Source organism: Pituophis catenifer, unplaced genomic scaffold (assembly GCF_029215685.1).
Source record: "Pituophis catenifer annectens isolate HBS135680 unplaced genomic scaffold, rPitCat1.0.hap2 SCAF_2, whole genome shotgun sequence".
NCBI classification, from domain to species: Eukaryota; Metazoa; Chordata; class Lepidosauria; order Squamata; family Colubridae; genus Pituophis; species Pituophis catenifer.
In genome coordinates this window covers 14,154,337-14,169,447 of record NW_027256882.1, presented here as the reverse complement: position 1 = coordinate 14,169,447, position 15,111 = coordinate 14,154,337, and the positions used below count along the sequence as shown (strand labels likewise).

The 15,111-nt window shown below is 43.9% G+C and overlaps 1 protein-coding gene across 1 annotated transcript in view; it reads left to right on the top strand.

Annotated features, from left to right (window-relative positions):
* The window catches only part of LOC139311780 (alpha-2-macroglobulin-like), an 83,185-nt gene extending 68,373 nt beyond the window's left edge, over positions 1-14,812 (top strand). Inside the window, exons 27-35 of the mRNA XM_070936291.1 lie at positions 284-449; positions 2,245-2,471; positions 5,969-6,181; positions 10,523-10,650; positions 10,936-11,026; positions 12,024-12,092; positions 13,206-13,308; positions 13,923-13,964; positions 14,551-14,812. Coding sequence (XP_070792392.1) covers positions 284-449; positions 2,245-2,471; positions 5,969-6,181; positions 10,523-10,650; positions 10,936-11,026; positions 12,024-12,092; positions 13,206-13,308; positions 13,923-13,964; positions 14,551-14,579 — 1,068 coding nt within the window. The 3' untranslated portion in view covers positions 14,580-14,812. The remainder of the gene's footprint in view (positions 1-283; positions 450-2,244; positions 2,472-5,968; positions 6,182-10,522; positions 10,651-10,935; positions 11,027-12,023; positions 12,093-13,205; positions 13,309-13,922; positions 13,965-14,550) is intronic.
* Positions 14,813-15,111: the final 299 nt, after the last annotated feature.

Sequence of the window (15,111 nt, the reverse complement as noted above, 5' to 3'; positions counted from 1 at the left end):
AGAATCTCAAGAAATTCTCTCTAAATTACCACTTAATTTGCTATTTTTGCATATAGTTTAACATTGGATCTATTACATTTCTTTCTCTTACGATCTCGTCTTTTTATTTTATCCCTTCTGATCACTCCAGTAGCTTTCCTCAAACATCTCATTTCCGTGATTAATGATTAATTTTTGCTTATGCTTTATTACAAATGACCACGACACTGGTAATATAGGGTGGAGATGAATATGCTTTGTATAATGTTATATTGACTTTTATTAAACGTCTTTTTCTCTGCAGGATTCTGTGGTGCAAAATGCTTTAGTTTGCTTGGAGAAGGCAACTGAAGCAAAAGAGATCCGCATTTATCTCCGGGCTCTGTTGGCGTACGCTTTTGCTTTGGCGGGGAAAGAGGAGAAGAGGCAAGAAATGTTGGACTCTCTTCTAAAAGTAGCTGTGAAGGATGGTGAGAAACGAGCTCTTTGTTATGAAAATTAGGTACCCACCAAAGAAATTGGAAATGTGCAGCAAACTTTATTGGCGTGCGAAGAATAATGTTCATTGGAACCCCTCCCCCCAGTGAAGCCTATAACCTCAAGTTTTTTTTTCATATTTTATGAATTATATAATTCATTGTATAATTATATTTTATTTATTTATTAAATATAATTGCTGCCCATCTCATTATATGAGGATGGAAGCATACACTGATTCCATGAATAATTTATTAATGACCACTGGAAGGAAATAAGTGGGCAGATGAGCCGGAGAAGATATGCCTTCTGGCTATCATGGAATGAATCTCTCTCTCACATTAGTGTTGTATTAACACTCAGCATCTTATAACCCACTATCATCATGGTTATGGGGTGGCTTATTGCCTTGAGGGTCATTGAAATCTGTCTATAGGTAGTCATCATATGAGTGTAATTGAACCCAGAGTCATGATTATAAGTCATTGCAGTCATGCGTTGAGGCATCAGGTGACTGGATTCAAAGTTATGATCATTTTGTTATGACAGTCATTAAGTAAACATGGCGGTTAGTAAGGGAATCCATTTTCTAATTTTTTGCTAGCAACTGGAAGTAAAAATGCTAGTAACTGGCAAAAGCCATCATGAATCATGCTCTCACATGACTGCAGAATGCTGCAAACAGTCATAACGGTGAGTCGGTTGCCAAGCACCAAAAATGTGATCACGTGACCACGGAGGTGTGAGTAGGTACAGGTAGCCTTCGCCTTACAATAGTTTGCTTAGTATCTAGAATGAAATCTAGAATAGAATTACAGAGTTGGAAGGGTCTTCTGGTCCAACCTCCTGCTGAAGCAGGAAACCCTACCCCATTTCAGACAAATGGTTGTCCAATCTCTTCTTAAAAACCTCCAATGTTGGGGCAGCCACAACTTCTGGAGGCAAGTTGTTCCACTGATTAATTGTTCCCAAGGTTAGGAAATTTCTCCTTAGTTCTAGGTTGCTTCTCTCCTTGATTAGTTTCCACCCATTGCTTCTTGTCCTGCCCTCGGGTGCTTTGGAGAATAGCTTGACTCACTCTTCTTTGGGGCAGTCCCTGAGATATTGGAACAGTGCTATCATGTCTCCTCTAGTCCTTCTTTTCATTAAACTGAACATACCCAATTCCAGCAACTATTCCTCATATGTTTTAGCCTCCAGTAACCATTGGAAGTTACAACAGCACTGGAAAGAGTGACTTATGGCCATTTTTCACACTTATGACCATTGCAGCATCCCTGTGGGCACGTGATTTACATTTGGATGCCTGTCAGCTGACTCACATTTATGATCGTTGCAGTGTCCCGGGGTCATGGGATCCCCTTTTGCGACTTTCTGACCAGCAAAGTCAATAGGGAAACCAGATTCACTTAACAACCGTGTTACTAATGTAACAGCTGCAGTGATACACTTAACAACTGTGGCAAGGAAATTCGTAAAATGGGGCAAAACTGAATTTCTCAGAGCGACATAAATTTTGGGCTCAATTGTGGTCATAAGTTGACTATTGTAACTCTAAAAACAGGTCATAAGTAGCTCTGTGGATATCCGTCACAACTTTGAACAATTGTTAAGTAACTGGTTGTACACTGAAGTCCACCTGGAATGTGCTTCTCCTGTTGCCCAGTTGCATAGGGCTTGATACCAGGGAGACCAAATGTTTTTGTACAGATACCAGTCGAAACTTGATATATCTCTGATGGTGCTTAGACTGTGTGTATAACCCAAAGTTAATTTCTCTCTTTGAAGAGGATGGCTCCATCCACTGGGAGAGGTCCTGGAAGCCAGAGCAGAGGTCTGATTTTCCACTCTCTGTGCGTGCTCCCTCTGCTGAAATAGAGATAACCTCCTACGGGCTCCTTGCTTTGCTGACCAAAAAACCATCTCTGTCCAAGGAAGAATTAACGACAGCAACTGCCATTGTCAGATGGTTGATCAAACAACAGAATTCCAATGGAGGATACTCCTCTACACAGGTATGTTCGCTCCTCACAAATACTCAGAGGATGTAGAAAGGAGCAACTGGAAATGAATCTGATGTTTGTTTATTTGTTTGTTTATTTGATTTATATACCGCCCTACTCCCGACGGACTCAGGGCAGTAACAGCCACAAGATAAAATACATAAATACAACATTTAAAAACAGAATAAAGCCGAATTAAACAATTTGGCCCAAGACAAATTTAAAACACCCCAATAATTTAAAAACAAATTAAAATTTACATATTTAAAAGGGAAAAGGGGAAAAGATTAGGTCAGGCCAGCCTGGTGGAATAAAAAGGTCTTGAGAGCGCGGCGGAAGGTGCGCAGATCCGGGATCCTCTGTATCTCCGGGGGGAGCTCGTTCCAGATAGTAGGTGCCCCCACAGAGAAGGCTCTCCCCCTAGGGGCCGCCAGTCGACATTGTTTGGCCGACAGCACCCGGAGGAGCCCCTCTCTGTGAGAGCGTACCGGCCGGTGGGAGGCTATTGGTGGTAGTAGGCGGTCCCGTAGATAACCAGGTCCTAAGCCATGGAGCGCTCTAAAGGTGGTAACCAAAACCTTGAAGCGCACCCGGAAGACCACCGGGAGCCAGTGCAGCAGGCGCAGGAGAGGTGTTACATGGGAGCGCCATGTCGCTCCCATAACCACCCGCGCGGCCGCACTCTGCGCCAGTTGGAGCCTCTGGGTGCTCCTCAAGGGGAGCCCCATGTAGACAGCATTGCAATAGTCCAGGCGGGAGGTGACGAGGGCATGAGTGACCGTGCGTAAGGAGTCCCGATCCAGAAAGGTATGCAACTGGCGAATCAGGTGAACCTGATGAAAAATCCTCCTGGTCACGGCTGTCAAATGCTCTTCTAAAGACAGCCGTGAATCCAGGAGGACACCCAAGTTACGAGCCCTCTCCGTGGGGGCCAGCGATTCGCCCCCAATAGTCAGTGATGATGCCAACTGACTATATCGGGACGTCGGAAACCACAGCCACTCAGTCTTGGATGGGTTGAGCCTGAGCCTATTCCTCCCCATCCAGATCCGTACGGCCTCCAGGCACTGGGCCATCACTTCAAGGGCATCGCTGGGTGGCCTGGGGTGGAGATGTAAGCTGAGTGTCGTCAGCATACTGGTAGTACTTCACCCCGAAACCACGGATGATCTCGCCCAGCGGCTTTACATAAATGTTGAACAAGAGGGGCGAGAGGACCGACCCTTGTGGCACCCCACATATGAGGGGCCTCGGGGTTGACCTCTGCCCCCCTGCCAACACAGACTGCAACCGGTCAGAGAGAAAGGAGGAGAACCACCGCAACACAGTGCCCCCCCACCCCTAACTCTTTCAACCGGTGCAGCATGATACCATGGTCGATGGTATCAAAAGCCGCTGAGAGATCTAATAAGACCAGGACAGAGGAGCAACCCCTGTCCCGAGCCCTCCAGAGATCATCTACCAATGCGACCAATGCCGTTTCCGTGCTATACCCAAGCCTGAAGCCCGACTGGAACGCATCCAGATACATCGTTTCATCCAGGTGCTTGGGGAGCTGTTGCACAACCACACTCTTGACAACCTTCGCCGCAAAGTGAAGGTTGGAGACCGGACAATTAGCCAACAGTGCCGGGTCCAGGGAAGGCTTCTTGAGGAGAGGCCTCACCACCGCCTCTTTCAAGGCGGCGGGGAAGTCACCCTCACCCAACGAAGCATTTATATTCCCCTGGAGCCAGCCTCGCGTCACCTCCCGGGAAGCCAGCACTAACCAGGAGGGACACAGGTCCAACAAACATGTGGTCACATTCAGTCTGCCCAGAATCCTGTCCACGTCCTCAGGAGTCACAGGATCAAACTCATCCCAGATAACATTCTCAAGACCAGACTCAGTCCCTCCCCCTGAAACTACCCAGTCGGAGTCCAGATCTTCCCGAATCTGAGTGATTTTGTCATACAGATACTGAACAAAATCCTCGGCTCTACCCTCCAAGAGGTCCTCCCGCGCTTCCTAGTGGAGCAGGTCACCCTAAACAGGGAGGCTGGGCGGTTATCTGATGATGCAATAAGAGCAGCAAAATAAGTACATTTTGCTGCTTTTATCGCCACTAGCTAATATGAGATCTTACCAGTGTCCGGTCGGATTCAGAAAGACTGGCCCTCCAACTACTCTCTAGGCGTCTTTTTCGGCGCTTCAACTCCCTCAGCCAAGTGAGATTGGTGCCGGGTCAGAGGCCGCAAAGGCACGACCTGATCCAGAGCTCCAGTGGCTGCCCTATCCCAGGCGGCCACTAGGTCTCCAGTTGAGGTGTGTGCCAGAGCCTCAGGAAATGGCCCAAGCTCCAACTGGAACCTATCAGGCTCCATCAGGCGCCTGGGGCGGAACCATCTTACCGGCTCCGCCTCCCTGTGGCAGGGTGCAGTGGTTCGAAGGTCGAGGCGAAGGAGAGAGTGATCTGACGATGACAAGGGCTCATTAACTATATCCCCTATCTCAAGATCACTCAACCACTGTCCAGAGACAAAAACCAGGTCCAGCGTGTTTCCCCCCGTGTGGGTAGGGCCATGAATTAGCTGGGTCAGGTCCATAGCTGTCATGGAAGCCATGAACTCCCGAGCCACCTCAGACGCCTCACCCACGGACGGCAGGTTGAAATCCCCCATGACCATAAGTCTAGAGGTATCAACCGCCACTGCGGTGATGACGTTGAGTAGCTCAGGCAGGGCTGCTGCCACGTGGCAGGGAGCCAGGTACGTGATCAGCAGATCTATCTGAACCCCATGACCCCATTTCACAAGGAGGGATTCACAGCCGGCCGTCTGAGGAACAGTGGCCTCCCTCGGTCTCAGACCTTCTTTAATGATAACCGCTACCCCCTGCCCTTCCCCTGTGATCTCAGCTGATGGAATGCGTGGAAACCTGGTGGGCACATTTCAACGAGGGGAACCCCCCCTCCTTGCCCAACCAGGTCTCCATAATACCTGCCAGGTCCGCTCCCCCCTCCTGAACAAATGAGGGGGGCTTTATTTACTACGGGCCTGGCATTGCACAACATCAGCTGAAGGCCCGGGTCCTGAGGGTCTGTGCAACCTGGGGAATGAGTAGAGCCTTGGGGGCTGGAGCACACCACCGCTCGTACACAGTGAGTGCGCACTCCCCTAACACGATATGCCCCCCTGCTCCTGCCATATCTACCCCTCCCACCCACTGTATTGATGTGATTTGATATGCCTTGGTATGGCCTCCAGATGTGCTGAATCTCAGTTCCCAGGATTTCCAGCTGAGGTGTGTCATTCAAGAGAGATAACTTCCTAACAGTGAGGGCAATTAACCAGTGGAACAGCTTGCCTTCAGAAATCGTGGGCGCTCATCACTGGAGGGTTTTAAGAAGTCACTTGTCTGAAATGATATTGGTTCTCCTGCTTGAGCAGGGGCTGGACTAGAAGGTCCCTTCCAGATTCAATTCGATTCGATTCCCATTCCCATCCCATTCCATTGCTTTCTCTTGCAGGATACTGTGGTGGCTCTCCAGGCCCTCTCCCAATACAAGACAGTTACTTATTCCAAGGATGGCATCGATGCCAGAGTGGCCTTGAGTTCAGGAAATGCTGTCCTGGCAGAATTCCAAGTGGACAGCGGCAACTCTCTGCTGCTGCAGTGCCAGGATCTGCCCCAAGTTCCCGGGAACTACAAGGCTGAGGTGACTGGTTGCATCTTTATGCAGGTGAGTGCTTGGTGAGAGAAGAGACCAGTGTTGATGCCTAGCAATGATCTATTTTGGGTTTCCAATGCACTTATGGGAATGCAAGTTGAGAAAAAAAGCATGAAAAAACTGAGCAAGTTAAGTAAGGGATGGGGAACATCTTTGAGAACAGAAGAACAGCCAGGCCAGATTAGGCCATTTAAGCCAGCATTTTGCTTCTCACGGTGGCCCGCCACGACAAGCAAGAGACAGAAATTATAATTCTCCCACAACTTGGCACTTGGGGGCCTGCTGTTCCCATTTCAGATATAACATGGAACCGTGAGAGACCTGTCTTCTGTGAATGCATCCAATACTGCTTTAGAAGCCATGCAGGTTAATGACCATCACCTGGTCTTGAGGGAATGGTTTGTCATGTGCAATTTAATTTTGTTCCCAGAAAGGGAACAAAAAGCAACGAGCACCCAAAGCATAGATTAACATCAGACCAACAATCATGATCAATCATAAAAACAATCATAAAAAATGGAAAGAGGGGCAAATAACTAAGGCAGAATATCAGCAAATAGCCCGAGCCTGAACAAAGGCTTTAACAAAAAAAGCTTCTTCCAACATATTAAAAACAAGAAAAAAGTCAAGGAAACAATTGGCCCATTGCTGGGAGAAAGTGGCAAGAAGGTGACAAGCAGAACTACTTAACTCATTTTTTTGCATCTGTCTTTACACAAAAGGAAAACAGTCCAACCTATCAAAAACAGCACCACAAAAAACAGATTAGGAACACAAGTTAAAATAGGGAAGAAAATGGTAAGTGAACACCTGTCTACCCTAGACAAGTTCAAATCACCAGGACCAGATGGATTACACTCCAAGGTTCTGAAGGAACTGGCAGACAAGATCTCAGAACCACTGAACTATATCTTTCAAAGATCCTGGAGCACAGGGGAACTGCCAGAGGATTGGAAAAGAGCTGATATAATTCCCATCTTCAAAAAAGGAAAAAAAATAGATCCAGGAAACTACAGACCTATCAGCCTGACCCAGTGGTGAAATCTAAAATTTGTTACCACCGGTTCTGTGGGTGTGGCTTGGTGGGAGGGTGTAATGTGACTGGGTGGGTGTGGCCAACTTTTTTTTTTAACTTTTAAAACCATTTTTTCTACAACCTCTTCAGCGAAGAGGTTGTAAAAAAATGCTTTTAAAAGCCTCTGACAATCCCAGCTGAGTTGCCTGATCGGCAGAGGCTTTTTTTCTTTTAAAAGCCTCTGACGATCCCAGCTGAGATGCGCGATCATCAGAGGCTTTTTTTTTAAAAAAAACTTTTAAAAGCATTTTTTCGGCCGAAGAGGTTGGCAAAAAAATGCTTTTAAAAATAAAAAAAAAGCCTCTGATGATCCCGCGTCTCAGCTGGGCATTGGGGGGGGGCAGGGATTTTTGCTACTGGTTCTCCAAACCACCCGCCTCCATCGCTACCGGATTGGGCGATCTGGTCCAAACCAGGAGCATTTCACCTCTGGCCTGACCTCAATACCAGGGAAGATTCTGGAAAAGATAATCAAACAACGAATCACCGAACACCTAGAAGCAAACCAAGTAATAACCAAAAGCCAACATGGGTTTGTCAAAAACAGATCATGCCAGACTAATCTTATTGCATTCTTTGATAAAGTGACAAAATTAGTGGACCAGAGGAATGCTGTCGATATAATATACTTCAGTAAAGCATTTGATAAAGTAGACCATAACCTACTACTAGATAAAATAGAAAAATGTGGGTTAGACAGCATCACCACCAGATGGATTCGTAACTGGCTGACCATCCGCACTCAACGTGTAGTCCTCAATGGAACTGCATCTACATGGAAGGAAGTATGCAGTGGAGTACACCAGGGCTCTGTTTTAGGCCCAGTGCTCTTCAACATCTTCATCAATGACTTGGACGAGGGAATAGATGGGGAACTCATCAAATTTGCAGATGACACCAAGCTGGCAGGAATAGCCAACACTCCAGAATAGATACAGAAGGATCTTGACAGACTTGAACATCGGGCGCTATCTAACAAAATGAAATTCAACAGTGAAAAAAGCGAGGTTCTACATTTAGGGAACAAAAACAAAATGCACAGGTACCATATATGTGATACCTTGCTCAATAGTAGTCACAGTGAGAGGGATCTTGGAGTCCTAGTGGACAACCATTTAGATATGAGCCAGCAGTGTGCTGCAGCTGCCAAAAAAGCCAACACAGTTCTGGGCTGCATAAACAGAGGGATAGAATCAAGATCACATGAAGTGTTAATACCACTTTATAATGCCTTGGTAAGGCCGCACTTGGAATATTGAATTCAGTTTTGATCGCCACGATGTAAAAAAACATGTTGAGACTCTAGAAAGAGTGCAGAGAAGAGCAACAAAGATGATGAGGGGACTGGAGGCTAAAACATGAAGAACGGTTGCAGGAACTGGGTATGTCTAGTTTAATGAAGAGAAGAACTAGGGGAGACATGTTAGCAGTGTTCCAATATCTCAGGGGTTGCCACAAAGAAGAGGGAGTCAAACTATTCTTCAAAACACCTGAGGGTAGAACAAGAAGCAATGGGTGGAAACTAATCAAGGAGAGAAGCAATTTAGAACTAAGGAGAAATTTCCTGACGGTTAGAACAATTAATAAGTGGAACAACTTGCCTGCAGAAGTTGTAAATGCGCCAACACTGGACATTTTTAAGAAGATGTTGGATAATCATTTGTCTGAAATGGTGTAGGGTTTCCTGCTTGGGCAGGAGGTTGGACTAGAAGACCTCCAAGGTCCCTTTTTTATTTTTTTATTTTTATTTTTAATTTGATTTATATGCTGCCCTTCTCTGGAGACTCAGGGCGGCTTACAATGCGTTAAGCAATAGCCTTCATACTTTTGTATATTTATACAAAGTCAGCTTATTGCCCCCACAAACTGGGTCCTCAGTTTACCTACCTTAGAAGGTAAGGATGGAAGGCTGAGTCAACCTTGAGCCTGGTGAGATTCGAACTTACAGTAATTGCAGACAGCTGGATGTTAATTACAATGCATTAGTCTGCTGAGCTATCCAGGCTCCTCCTTCCAACTCTGTTATTCTATTCTATTCTAATCATGGTGTGGAAATGGATTTCCAGAGAAAAATTGCAGACTACAGGAACCAGGAGCACTACTAGCCTTCTGAAAAGTACTGAAGACCTGGCTTTCCCCCCCGGATATTGGGATAGGATGATGTGGACAAAAGGATTAATGATTGACTGGAAATTTAGCTTTGGTGCTAGATTTGTAATGTTTATGGTTTAATAGGTATATGTATTTTATTATTTTATTATTGATGTTTTAATTGTTGGTTGGGGGCTGGGTAGAGTGTAAAATGGGGAGCTACAGAAATATTTTTTAAAATACATAATTTATACAATCTAATACAAAGTAAGAAAAATAAGAAAAGAAATCAAAGAGAAAGCTAAAACTGTAAGAAATACGGAAGTAAAAGAAAAATAGAAGTAGCTTTTGAACTTTACAGCAGTTATAAGTAAAACCATAAATACACCTCTTACTCCAGGGTTACAACAAAACTCTCTTCTTTTTATAATCTATCATGTCTAATCATCAAAACCATAGATTATGTTCAATTTTCTATTTCATTTGTAAAATAATAAAGTGTGGGATACAATTAAAGGGACACGATGGCTCAGTGGTTAAAGATGTTGAGCTTGTCAGCTCAAAAGCTGACGGCCCAGGTTCAAGAACTGAGTGTTGCATGACGGGATGATTTCCCGTTCTTGCCTCAGTTCCTGCCCACCTAGCAGTTCGAAAGTATGCAAATGCAAGTAGATAAATAGGTACCATTTCAGTGGGAAGTGTTCTATGTGTTTTGGGGTATAATCATGCTGGCCACATGACCATGGAAATGTCTTTGGACAATGCTGATACCCTTGGCTAAGAAACTGAGATGAGCACCACACCCCAGAGTTGAACACAACTGGAAAGGGGAAACCTTTATCTTTACCTTTACAAATAAATAATAAAATAAATAAAAAGTCCATAAGGGGTTTCCAGTCAGCAATAAACATAGGTATTTGTCTTTTCTCTGATCAGATAAGTCAATTTGGCCATCTCAGTGAATTCCATCCTCTTCACCAACCATTTCTCTATTATGGGGGATGCTGAATCTTTCCATCTTTGCGCATACAATAATCTTGCTGCAGTTACCATGTACCACAACAAAGTTCCATGACTTTTTCCCCAACTGTTTGTTGCTCTTTTATGTATCCCACTTGTTTTAAACCTCTAAATTCTTCTGTCACTGAAGTGTTGAACATCCCCAAATGATGGCCTTTCCATTCCAGACCACCTTGAAATACAATGTCCCTTTGCGGCAAGAAGATGCACCATTTAGGCTGGATGTGCACACCGTTCCGGAGACTTGCATAGGAAATAAAACTCACGTCACTTTTGACATTGCCATGAATGTCAGGTAATCTCTTTCTTGGATCGGTGCTGAGCCTTGTTTCCTTGAACAGATACATACCCTTCTCCTCCAGGACCATGTCCGAGGGTCCAAAGGCTGCTACTCACCTCCCCAGCTTTCTGAAAGGCCATAGTTCCACATTCCAGAAGTTCCATTTAATGGCAACACTGGATGGAGACCCTGAGGGCACAACCAAGCTTTTATGAACCCGCATGCAGCATTTCGCCTCAAGCTGTCTATTTCTTGCTCTAAAAAGAGTCACATGTTTTCTCTCCTTTCTTGGTTTCTCAGTTACACTGGCCAACGTCTGGTTTCCAATATGGCAATTGTCCACATTAAGATGCTGTCCGGATACATCCCAGTGAGATCCAGTGTAAAAAAGGTATTTTTTCCAGGTTCCCTTTTCCGCTAAACTTTCAGTGCTGTAGTTCTTGATGCAGGTAATTCTCGACTTACGACTGTGATCAACCTTGGAATTATGGTCGCAAGTTGTGCTGATCACTAAACGGGTCAACATTTGACTGTGCCTAATTTTACAACCATTTTTCTTTCTTTTATATATATATTATTTATTGTTTTATCATAAAAAGATAAAATACAAAACAGAAAAGCAAACAAAACAAAAGCACACATTAAACACTAATAACAGAATCGTGTATAAAAAAAGGAGAAAAAAGTGATCAAATAAATTTAACATTTAACATGTAGGATCTACCCTACTTGGGCACTGAAAAAAAAGGAAAGAAAAAGCAGTAAATTCTCCCCTTTTACATATATGTGGGTATATATGTATAAATATGTATCTTTTAACAACCTTTTTTCTGATGAGCATTCAGTGCATTATTGTCTGCAATTTGGGGTTTTTTTGGTGGAAATTGGAAGTAAATACTGGTTTCTGATAAAAACCATTATAAATTGTGGTCACATGACTGTGGGATGCTTCAAAGAGGCAGAAAGGCAGGTGGTTGCCAAGCACCTAAAATGTGATCACATGACAATAGGAGGAAGGCAACCAGGTGGAGTGACCATGGGGAAGTCTGTCATAACCTTGAATGGTTGCTAAGTAACTGGTTGTAAATTGAGAACTACCTGTGATGGGAAATGGGAATTAAGAATGCTAAAACAGATTTGTTGACTATTGATATTTTCTCCAATGAAAATAGCAGTTGCCTTTCTTTCTCATGACATGAAATATTGCACCTTTCCATACAATCCAAAGTTAGCCATAACTTTGTGGTGGATTCTTTACTGAGTGGGAGGTTAACTTGGTGACTTACAAGATCACTTCTAACTCTGTTTCTATGGCCACCTAGTTCAACAGTATGACTATGAATGTTACTAAAGCTCTTTCCATTTTTCAAATGTTTTCACCCCTGAAGCTGGAAAAGAAAGGTCAGATCAAGAGGACTGAAGTGAACATCAATCATGTCCTGCTATATTTGGATGAGGTGAGTAAGGAGCGGAGCCCAAATAGGGGACAAGATCATTCACTCAAGGGGATAAAATCCATTGCAACAATTGTAGGTTAAAACATTATAGAAAAAAAATTAAAAAAATTAAAAAAATCCAGGGCAGGACTCCTTCCTTTCTCCTTGTCCTTATCTTTCTTGGAAGCAAAGAGTCACAAGCTTATTATGGGCTGTTTTTTTTCCCCAAGTGGTTGACACAATGTGCCACTCCTCTACTTCTGGTCAATGACAGCTTCTCTCTACACAAAGACGTACACTCTGGGGCAGGTATATTTTCCTGTCAGTGTTTGTCAACTTTGGTGACTTCAAGATATATGGACTTCAAACCCCAGAATTTCTCAGCCAGTAAGCTTGACAAACCTTGTTTTATGTGAACAAACGGCATCTCTCTCATCTCTCTCCAATAAAAGGGAATATATGTATTTCAAGGTTCTAAAGATGTATGTAGCTCATGACAAGCTACCATATGTAGCTCAGACCAAGCTAAATCCAAAAGCACTACGGGATTCCTGGAAGCTTAGCATTCAGACAAATCAGCCTTCAACAGACACAGAAATCAAGCACATTTACACACCATTCAGAAAAGACAATAAAAAGCTAAGAAGGAAACAAAATGATCAGAAGACATACTCTCCAGTAGCCTACACCTAGATAAGCAGAGACTAATTCCAGACAAACAATCAAGCAGAAAGCAATCAAGTAAAAAACTATCAAGGAGAACCCTCCCCTCCAACACAGGCAGGGCAAGCTACTGGGTATAAACAAATTCCATATCACTAGCACTGAAGATGATACTGAGTCAGGTATAACCAGTGGTGGGTTGCCCCCAGTTCAGTCCTTTCTTGTGAACCGATAGTAAAACCGGTGGGAGGCTCCACTGACCCAGACATCATCATGGATGATCTGTGCACGCGCAGAAGTGCGTGCGCCACATGCGCACTCCCATTGTGAACCGGTAGTAAAGGTAAGTAGAACCCACCCCTGGGTATAACGGAAACAACCAAGCTCAGAGAACAAAAAGGGCTCTACAATGTGTTGCCTGCAGAAGCTCTCCATCTTGTTTGTAATCTCATAGTCAACTTTTCTCTGCAGGTACGCAACACAACCCAGACTTTCTCCTTTACAGTGGAGCAGGAGACACCCGTCCAGGGCCTGAAGCCTGCCTTGGTGAAAGTCTATGATTACTATGAAACTGGTGAGAAGGGACTGAATGGTGGTAGTTCCAATCAGCTTGTTTAATTAATTATTTTTCAACGTGCGGTTGCTTGGCATTTTTTCTTCCTTTTGCATTGGGAGATTTAGGGCTCAAAAGGGGCAAAATTAACGGCTTTCAGCTTTGCCGAAAGTAGACATATGTTTGGCCCTTACAGCAGGGTTCCCCACCCACCTGGCCGTGGCCCAGTACCAGGCCATGGCCTATTCAGAACTGTGGTTGTGTGAGCAGCAGGTTGACATGCATGCGCGTGCGTGCACTCAACCTGCATGAGTGGCGGACTGGTACGTGTGCGCATGTGCATGCCACACCACTGCTTACGTGGCCCAGTTCCCCTCTCCCCCACTGCAAAGGTTGGGAACTGTTGACTTAAAGCAGTGCTTGGTGGGAAAAATCCATCAGATTTTTGGGGAGAGTTCAGGATTTTTAACAAGACAGATAAAATTACCTCTTGCACAACATTTGAAACTGCATGTAAAATTAGAGGACAACCCCTTTGTACTCCTGGAGCAAAGTCCGTATCATGAACCATATGATGGAGATCAAAGTCTAGGAGAGACCTCAGCCCTAACAAACTTTCTTTTTTTGTGTTCCAGATGAATTTGCAACAGCTGAGTACACTGCCCCCTGCAGTTCAGGTAAAGCATGAGTTGCCATTGGCTCAAATGTGTTTTAGGTACATGTACTCCTCAATTTATGACCATAATTGAGTCCAAAACCATTCGTTTGGTGACTGTTCAAAGTTACAACTGCATGGAAAACAGAGACTTACAATCGTTTTCACCCTTATGACCATGGACACTTGGCAACTGGCTCATATTTATGACGGTTGCAGTGTCCTGGGGTCACCTGATCACCTTTTGCGATTTCTGATGAGCAAAATCACTGGGGAAGCCAGATTCACTTTACAAGCTTAACAACTGCAGATACACAGGTACACTTTAGTAGCTTAAAAACTGCAGTGATTTACGTAACAACTGTTGGCAAGAAAGGTCGTAAAACTCACTTAACAACAGAAACTTTAGGCTCAATTGTGGTCGTATGTCGCGGACCACCTATAGTTACTTCTCTGGCTTCTTTCAGGACGACAATTTGTCCATTTGGTTTGTGTGTGGACAAAATGAGGAGGGAGTTATTTCATTTGGGCGTTCTGCCTCATGCCCACCTAAACTTTGTTTTTTACCAACCTTTCTTACTTTCTTTCTAACTTTTCTTCCATGACAGATGATATCAAGGAAGTCTATAAAGCATAAGGATACAGGCCAGGTTTTCTGGAATAGGACATGATCGGAAAGAATGAATCTCCTGGAAACTAGGGAAGAACATGATTTTATATGCAAACATTAAATGCTCAATACTAAAATGTTTTAATATTTTGATTTTAACACATTTTTTTGAACTCTAAGCCACCCAGAGTCATTGACTGAAATGGATGGCTATAGAAACTGAATGAATGGAATAAATAAATAAACAATTGTTTTCAGGATCAAGGTAGTGCCTTTATTTTTTTCTCATAGCTGAGCTATGAGAAATAATGAATCTATTCATTATTTCCCAAATGAGAATCAAGTGTGTGTTTCCACCAGTCCTGGCAGCAATCCAAATGGCATGCTGTAGTGCTGAACACTTTGTCTTTTTAATTTTGGGGTGGGGTAGGGTGGGGTCCAGGAAGATATTTTCTTAGGTATAAATAAAAATGTAGTTTTATGTTCAATTGGGTATCTCAAATACTTCTATATCTTACAAATGCTGGGCAGCTTTTTTTCCACTTAGTATTCTGCAATT